Raw genomic sequence first — 9,021 nt, forward strand, 5'->3', positions numbered from 1 at the left:
AGATCACATTATTTCCAATGACATACAACACTATACTCTGAAATGTACACCAAATACTTTATCACTGTCACATGAGACCCCATACACAATACAACTGTCAAGGCTATAATTGAAGATTGCTTCAATTTATATTGCTATACTTGTACAATAATTATGTCGTGAATAATTATAGTGATCACATTAATTCCCAAGTTGTTCCCTTAATTAGCTTATGCTAAAATCAATATTAAAGTTCCAACAAACTTGTGAAACAATGGATTAGGCAGGGGAAATAAGCAAGTATAATTATAGGAGAGAGCCGTACCAATGACATGTACATGTACAATTATAGTACTTAGAATGCTGTATACTATTATTGCATGGCACAACTGCATGACGAGCAAGCTCACAAAGTTAATAAGGTAACTCACATGTATCCTTGACACAGGCCTTGTGAATGCTGCGAACTGCCTCTCCGTCCTCAATCTCTGAGGCAATTTCCACTAATCGACCGTAAGTAGCTGACGATTTCGATGGATTATCGAAAATGATGCTTTTACTCTTCCACTTCTTTAGAGCAGCGTGAAATCTGCCTGGGATATTATCAATGGTCTGATTGATATTCTCAATCTCAGCATCACTGAGGCCCAGCCTGTGCTTGCATCTGTCATAGCCAGCTATCTCGGTAGACAACTGGAGAAGAGCTTCATCCGAGCACTCTTGACTCAACTGAGCTGTAGTCGCTGTCAACTCACATTGTTGAACTGTACAGATAAAACATATACAGATAAAACATACGCAGTTAAGTGACATCATTTCCTCGATAAAATGTACAGTACTGTTCGGATTTACAAAATAATACTACAAATCAATGCACAGTATCTGCTACCTGACTGAGTGGTTGTGTGTGGAGTGGCTAGTGGAGTCACTGCATTACCTGTGAGGAGGATATGACAATATAACAGTCATGCACAAGAGTACCACTTCATTACACAATGTTACGGTCAAGCTTCTCTTAGACCTAGGAAAAGCTTCACACTATTATACTTTTTATGGTAAAATTTTAATTTTTTGGGGCAGAGATCAAACTGAAAATGACTTTCCAAATAAAAAAGCTCACAATGGTAAATGGAACTGGGCAGTTGTAAAAGTTCTGTTATAATTGTCATTGTGGGGCAGAGGAAGTAAACACTGTGTACACTGGTTATGTAATAAGTAAAAAGAACAGAACTTAGTATGTGATAAATTGGATCAACTAGGACAACAGGGATACTTGATATTAGATAACTGACTTGTGTCCTCTTTGTAGAGAGCTGTGTAGAGAGTGAGGAGCACTTTCCCAGCAGCTGCATCCTTCACTTCACACTGGTAGTGACCAAAGTCCTCCTCTCTCACACTCGGGAAGCTCACAGTGTTGGGTTTGCTGGGAACAGGTGCTGTGTCATCATCTCCGACTTTGCTCCAATCAAAGGAGAACTGCTTTACAGGATTTCTAACAAACTTGAGCACACACAAGCTTGCCTTCTGACCAATGCTTGCAACCTATAGAGATGAGAAGATTGCATCACAATGATTGAGTATAATTATATAATTATCACCGAGACAATAATAATAATGACACTTACATAATTATACATATTTATAACAGACATTCTTGTATTTCGCACATTAATAATTCAGCCCACCTTTCCCAGCCACACTTGCTGATATTTCCTGAGAGTGACTGACTTGTGTCTACAGAGAAACTGGACCCAGAAATCCTTTGCAAGGGCACACAGATTATCCATACTTCCACTTGTCTGGTGATCAGGGCACGGACATTGGAATGCAATTTGTGGAACCAACTGTGGGTAAAGGCTTTTGAGCGTGTAGAGCATCACCGAAAGAACGTAGGTACAAAGATCATGGAGAGAGACCTGACAGAGACGACGGACAACTCTAATTTCGTAGCATCGAGCATGTGCTAGCAACGTGATCTTGTTTGATTTGGCAACTAGAAATTCCACATAATTTCGTTTGACGCCATCTTCCACCAATTCCCACGTCAATCCGAGAATTCCATGAGGGCCTTGGGAAACTAGTCGAGTGATGAGCCCACAGAAGACTCCTGTTGGTACGTAACCAAAGCTGAATGTGATGTGGAGTGGTTCTGGGTTGTTGGTGTCTGGTTGAGGTGGGTTGGTCAGCTCGTCTTGTGAAGCACAGTTCAAAATAGCCGGCATGAGGTACGTGATTCGTTCACCATCTTCATCTTTATGTGTGATCTCAGAGAGAAGGTTGAGGTATTTGAGAAGCTTTACAAGCGGTCCAGATGGTATCAGAACATTTTTTTCCAGATTTTTGGCAACTTGAACATCTAGTTTGCAATGTCTCTCGATGGCCTCTAGTGAGAACTGACCTTTCATGATCAATTCTGCTACCTCAAACTCGGTGTTGAGGCCTCCACCATGCACATTCTGCATTGAAACGATTATCAGTTGGCTTATGCTATCGAAGATCACTTGAGGTAAGCAGATGACGTGACCTTTGAGGAGCCAGCGGGGATCATCATCATTGGGAACATCCGTATAGTACAGGATCGATCCTATACTATGAAGGTAGAGGAGGCAGATTGTGGTTTCTTCTTCATCCATCTCCAACCTTTTGCCTATTTCGATACAATCTTCTACTGTAACAATTTGATATTCCTTTCGAAGAATAATTCCTAGTACAAGCCAATTTTTTGATATTGGAAGAGAGGTTTTGCTGAAGCGAGAGTAAAATAGTTTATTTAATAAGCCACGTAACGGAGAAATTTCGGCGTTCTCTGTGCCTTTATTGTTATCTAGGGCAAAAAAGGACATCCTGTCAGAAGCATCTTTATCAGCAGTGTCATCAGAAGTGTTACTTTCTTGCTTGGGAAAAACTAAAATTTTCTCGAAAGTTTTGGTTGTTGGCTTCAATGCTGCGTTTATCTCTAGCAGTTTGTCTCTGGTCAATCTTTCTTTTTCTGGACCATCTGTTGAGTCTCCACCAAGCTTATCCTTGTGGGTACCTATTAGGGCTGCCACTGGAGGGACAGTGAGAAAAGCTTCAAATTTTTCCTTCAACTGAGGAGTTTTTAAGAGAGGCTTCGAAATTTCCGACATGTGACGCACACTAGCAATGGATGAGAGGATTTGAGAGACTGCGGTTTTCACTGTGTGCATTGATTTATAAGGAGTGATGACTTTACCATCACGACAGAAGGGAATCTTGTAGGGCTTGTCAAGTTCCTTGCTCAGATCCAAGAACACTAGATACATGGCAGGACCATTGCTCAGGGCTGGTAGCATTTCAAGGAATTCTGGTTGGCCTCCGACATCGTTTATGTTCAGCAAGGTGTTGCCAAGACATTTGGCCATTTGGGAGTAGTTTCCGCTCTTTATCAGCTTTTGCAGTCGAAGAATGACCTGTGCTAGTTTGTTGCTGTGGGTTACAGCGGCTTTATCCTCAGAGTCGGTAAGTGTGGCTTGTTGTACAGTTTGTGTGTGGACTTTGTAAGGTACTGTTTCTTCAGATCGGGTGGCCTTTGTCGATTCTTCATTGGGTATATCTATTTCATCGAGAGTTAAATTGCCACATAGATAACCAAATATCATCTTGGCTTCTTCATCGACATCCTTGGAAGATATCCACTCATCTTTATTAATCAACGCCATAACTTGGATACAGTTAGCTAGTAGAGTGCTTGGATGTTTCGCCTTGTCTCCAGCGGATTGAATGTTTTCGTACACTTGCAGTAGACGATTGAGTGTGGTTGTTTTCCCAACGTGAGGCGGACCAACTAGACACAGTTTCAGAGTGCACATATCGATTGTTTCTTTATCAACCATTAAAGTCATGAGTCTATCGAGGTATCGACGCTGCCATTTGATAACTGCAGGGGAAACGTCATTTACTTGGTGACACGATTCAAACAGAAAATTAACATACTGTAAAAAAAACGAGTGATCAAGCTGCGCTGTGCTAATGCCTCTCGTCATGATACGCTTTCGCTCAATAGATGTGATTTGTATTATCGAACAGAACGTATATAGTATCTATAACAAGCAGTCTGTAAAACATGAGAAAAATGTGTATAAAATAATGGACTTATGTACACGCATCTATTGTATCATTGCGTTGTAGTATTAATTGTTGTGGCTTTATACCAAGTCCTCAAGAAAGCAAGAAAGAAGAATAATTATCCATTATTAAACTGAAAAGAAAACACTTGTGTGTATAGTATTAAAGTAGAGTAAAGTGTTGCTGTATTAAAGTAGAGACAAACAAAACAGTCGAGGCATAATAATAAAGTCACCACCTTAGAGACAAACTATAAACAGTCTGATTTAGGTTACAAAGGAAATCTCCAAACTACATTATAGTCGTCACATGCAGAATAATTTACCCGTTGCTTTTTAAAAACGGTCGTTGAACCACTGGCGTAAAAATGGAACAGCAACGTAAGGCAGCTCATTCAAAATGTATAACGATACAGTATCATATTCGTTATTGTAGTAATGGAATATTGAAGTATCACAACGTGCAATATCTATAATTATTAAATAATCTACAATATGTTTCGTTTTGCTAGCAAAGGAGGCTACTATTTGAGAGCGGCGTCTGATTCATTAACCGATTATACGCTGCGGACGCCTTAAGGCGTCACTCTAGCTAACCGCCGTTGACGCCTTATGGCGTCATTTGCAGCGATCCGGCTTCTCTCTGCGGTAAAGAAACCAGGGTGCGGCTGCAGCTAGTTTAACGCTACGACTACGTCCAGTTACTGTTCAGGTAAGTATATATGCATGCAGTCAAAAACTCATACTATGTAGAAAATATTTTTGCAATACACGCTTGAATATGCAGCTACTTTACAAATTAAACATTAATTATTGGCATAAACAAATACTTTCAAAAAATCATATAGAGCTACAATCATGGCCAAGAGGCCACACTAGACCAGTGAGGAGGTGCTGCAAGAAATTCTGGTCAATGGGGACCTGCAGAGATTGACATAGAAGATCTAGCAGCTGCATGAGTACAGCGAAATAGACAGAGACGTGCCAGTCATGGAGGGCAGTGATGATGAATTTTCTGATCAATAACAGTTTAGAGAGGAGCTGGACAGTTACATTACTCCAACCAACAAATAAAATAGCTTCACTCACCACAAATACAACAATAATTACAACAATTTATTATTAGCAAAAATGTAGATCTGGATAGGACATGACACTGAGGAATACTGCTGACCACTGTTGTGACAGTCCTACCACGAACGTCAACCTTTCTGTACAAAGTAATGTGCGTGTATTTTGTGAGAGTACGTGTGTGCGTGCGTATATGTATGTGTGTGTGTGTGTGTGTTTGTGTGTGCGTGCGTGCGTGTGTGTGTGTGTATGTGTATGTGTGTGTATGTGTGCGTGTGCGCACGCGTGTGTGTGTGTGTGTGTATGATTGCGTGTGCGTGTGTGTATGCTTGCGTGTGCGTATGTGCGTGTGTGTGTGTGCGCGTGTGCGTATGTGCGTGTGTGTGTGTGCGCGTGTGTATGTGTGTGTGCGTGTGTGTGTGTGTGTGTATGCTTGCGTGTGCGTATGCTTGCGTGTGCGTATGTGTGTGTGTGTGCGTGTGTGTATAATTATGCTTGCGTGTGTGTGTGTGTGAATTTACGTGAGGATGTGTCTAACCATGTATTCCACTCTTGACAGAGGCGAAGGGGCACTGGGCAGTGACAGCAAGTACTCACGGACAGCAGTAGCCACAGACACAGACATTTGTACCTATTGTTACGCAAAGAATTATGTTATTGTTATACTTGATAGTCAAAAAAATGTTTTCAAGGCTCAAAGAATGAAAGGAGAGGCTATTACTTTACTATTTCAAAAAACACTATAGGTTAGTAGTCAACACACATAATATGTACCCTGGCTCACCTCGCTGCTACTGCCACTGTTCCTGTACATACGTGGCCCCACCTCTGATTATTGGATCCAGCCACACCTACACGTAGTGTATGTACGTACACAAAGAAGGCTAATCAATGCTTAATTTTCAGCACTAAAAATTCTAGATACAACTACTGTCTATCATGTACAGTCAGTACTAACCATACAGCTTCTAGCGATTCTACATACAATGTAGGCATGCAACACAGTACTGTAAGCAACTACAACCGATTGAATTTTTAATATTTAATCTTACGGCCTGATTTTAAGTCTATAATAGGTGATGCAGGCCCTAAAGAAGACTTTAAACATTCAGTAGAGTCAACACATACAGCTTAGGAAGCTTGTTATAGCTTGTACTCACCTTTTTGCCACTGCCAGTGCTTCTTTTTACACATAGCTGCCTCTGGTTATAAGCCACACCCAGTATACCTTGTGTAGCTGCACAAAAAAACGCTAAGCAACGCTTCTCAGCACTACAAACTCTACAGCTACGTCCTATATACTTACTACAATAAGTATTAGACTGTATAAAGCTTCTAGCGAATCTAAAAAGCCATGTAACAAAGTAGTATTATACACAACTACTACTTACCGCTTGACAGAAGCAGATCACAGCCAATCCTTCGAGATAGTAAGCGATTCGGGCATCATCTTGTAGATCTTTGACTGGTATATTTTCCTAGCCTAACTTGCACAATCAAAAGTCGAAGCGCTTTCAAGTTACGAGCAGTTTTCTAAGAACTAACTAATTTTTGCATTTTTTAAAAATTAATATGGCCGTGGGGGTGTAACCCTGACGTAACAATGCGGCGTATAATCGGTTAAGCATATACCCGGTATATACATGCACATACATGGTGATTACCTAATGCTAAATTAACTGCCTCCCTTCAGTTATAAGATACTGCAACTTATTGTGGTTATTTTTGATAGTTATGAACGTGGTCTTCTAAGGAATGCAAAAGAATGAACTCATTATAACCACAACTATAAGTCCTGTTATTACGTTATGCCCTCATGCTATATTCAACTATAAAAAACATCATTTAAAAGGTCTCATATCAACAGTACTAAAGTTGAGGGGCTTCATGCAATATGCAACACAGATGAGCATAACTTCAATACAACAACCCACCTACTACTACCCACAGCTCTTACTAACTACTACCCACCTTTGTCGAGGTTTGCTCTGAGGTTGGCAGCTAGTTTCCCGTGTCCGAGCTCACGAAGGTGGTGGACTACTGCCTCATATGTCCTGTCACCAGTTAAAGAAATTTTGTTGTCTAGGAGCAGCTTTTCTAGAGCATCAGAGTCTTCCTCAGTCAATGGAGTGCCTGCAAACACAACCAGCAATGTTGACAAAGCTGAAACACCAAATGAATACATACTGCTATTAGCTAGTGCATGATAACGTGATACGTGACTTCAGCTATAACACTCAAAGACAATCAGAATCACAGAAATGTTAAAATGAACACTATACGGGGAAATAGGGCATGTACCCTCAGACAATTTTTGTTTAATTAGGTGTTCTTAGGTGATCGAATTCTGGGTGGTTATATACGTTGTCTTTGCATACTCGATCATACAAGGTAGTAATTGAATACACATATAATTTTATAGAGGTTAGTGGGTGGGGGAAAGTGAGCCAGGGGGATGTCCCTAACATTATGTGGGGGGGGGTAAATTGATCCACTTTCCTCCCCATGTACTGTATGCCCTTATTACTCACTTGACAAGGTTTGGTCATCCGTTGAAAGTTGTGTGGAACCATTTGGAGTATCTGCATGAGGGTGTATGAGTAACCAGTCATGTAACACAGTATATAACTGAAAGGTACGGTGGCCCTGAGCGCTACTAGTAGTTCACCATAGCTACTTGATAGTTCACCCTAGTACCTTAGCTACTTTGCAGTTGACCTTTGAACTGTATGCATGTTAACGCTGCTGTAGCCATACTCTACATAGCGACTAGATCAATAATGAGAGCTACATAATTATGCAGGTACTGAGGATTATCTAACAGCAATACAAGACGAGAGCCAGAATCATTGTATCTATAGTACAGAATTATTGTGCTGCGATGGGATTAGGCATAAACCTACACAGAGATATAAACGTGGACAACTTGAACTGTATTAGTCTGGGGGCCAGACCTTTTCTCAGAGGGGGAGGGGGAAGAGGAGAAACCCTAATCCTAGCTCTATCTAGTATTGTATTTGCTGAATAACATTGTAACTTCCAAATGAATCAAGTGTGGTACTCTCGTCTTGCATTGCTATAGGATAGAACTGACCGGCTGCAGATAATCCTCAGTACCTGTATACATATGTAGCTCTCATTATTGATCTCTAGTCGCTATATGTAGAGCATGGCTACAGCAGCATTAATTAGAATTAACATACAGTTCAAAGGTCAACTGCGAAGTAGCTAAGGTAGTTGAACTATCAAGTAGCTAAGGTGAACTACTAGTAGCGCTCAGGGCCACCGTAGAAAGGTCTTCGTTCTACAGTAGATGCATGGGTAGGCACATGATCATTGTTGGGCTATAATAGAGTCTCCTACCAGTTGTTTCTGGTTGTTCATTGCCAGCACTGGGTGTCTGTTGACCGGAGAGAGGGTCAGAGGTCACTGGAGGAGGAATGAGATATAGTTATCTGACAGTCATACAAACCAACTTCAATAGACTGTACACAAAAGGTCAGAACCACTTGACATAACGAGTGGTGCAAGCTGCGCTGTGCTAATGCCTCTCGCCGTTGTTTTGCTTTCGCTCAAGAAGAGGTGAAGAGGTGAAGAGGTATAATGTTACGTTATTATTGTTGATTGAATTCCACACAGTCATTATAGGAGAAGAGCTGAATATAAACAGAAGCCTATCTGATGGCTTTATGAATAATCTTCAACGATACTGAAGCAACTGCATGTTATTTAAATGGCTGTAAGCCAAACAGTGGGAGCAAACCTTTGTCAAAGGCACAGAGTAAGTATAGTATCTAAACAAGCAGAGAAAAAACTTGTGTACATGTATCTATTGTTATCTACCAAATTTAAGCTTCATACACCACTGTTTGTGGAAATTAGGTAT

At 40.7% G+C, this 9,021-nt stretch overlaps 1 protein-coding gene and 1 long non-coding RNA gene across 4 annotated transcripts in view; both read right to left on the minus strand.

Annotated features, from left to right (window-relative positions):
• The window catches only part of LOC135352095 (uncharacterized), a 32,178-nt gene that overhangs the window by 712 nt on the left and 22,445 nt on the right, over positions 1–9,021 (minus strand). Inside the window, exons 7-13 of one of the 3 annotated variants that reach the window (XM_064551279.1) lie at positions 8,499–8,564; positions 7,667–7,717; positions 7,107–7,268; positions 1,665–3,877; positions 1,272–1,521; positions 869–916; positions 411–743 (exon numbers count right to left, since the gene is read on the minus strand). In XM_064551279.1, coding sequence (XP_064407349.1) covers positions 411–743; positions 869–916; positions 1,272–1,521; positions 1,665–3,877; positions 7,107–7,268; positions 7,667–7,717; positions 8,499–8,564 — 3,123 coding nt within the window. The remainder of the gene's footprint in view (positions 1–410; positions 744–868; positions 917–1,271; positions 1,522–1,664; positions 3,878–7,106; positions 7,269–7,666; positions 7,718–8,498; positions 8,565–9,021) is intronic. The other 2 variants (XM_064551263.1, XM_064551271.1) reach the window with 2 other exon arrangements.
• On the minus strand, positions 5,137–6,718 carry LOC135333171 (uncharacterized). Its single transcript, XR_010393767.1, has 5 exons — positions 6,527–6,718; positions 6,296–6,372; positions 5,920–5,986; positions 5,674–5,766; positions 5,137–5,275 (listed from the first exon to the last, which is right to left on the minus strand). It is a non-coding gene; the product is annotated as an uncharacterized LOC135333171 (long non-coding RNA).

This window comes from Halichondria panicea, chromosome 1 (genome assembly GCF_963675165.1).
Source record: "Halichondria panicea chromosome 1, odHalPani1.1, whole genome shotgun sequence".
Lineage (NCBI taxonomy): Eukaryota > Metazoa > Porifera > Demospongiae > Suberitida > Halichondriidae > Halichondria > Halichondria panicea.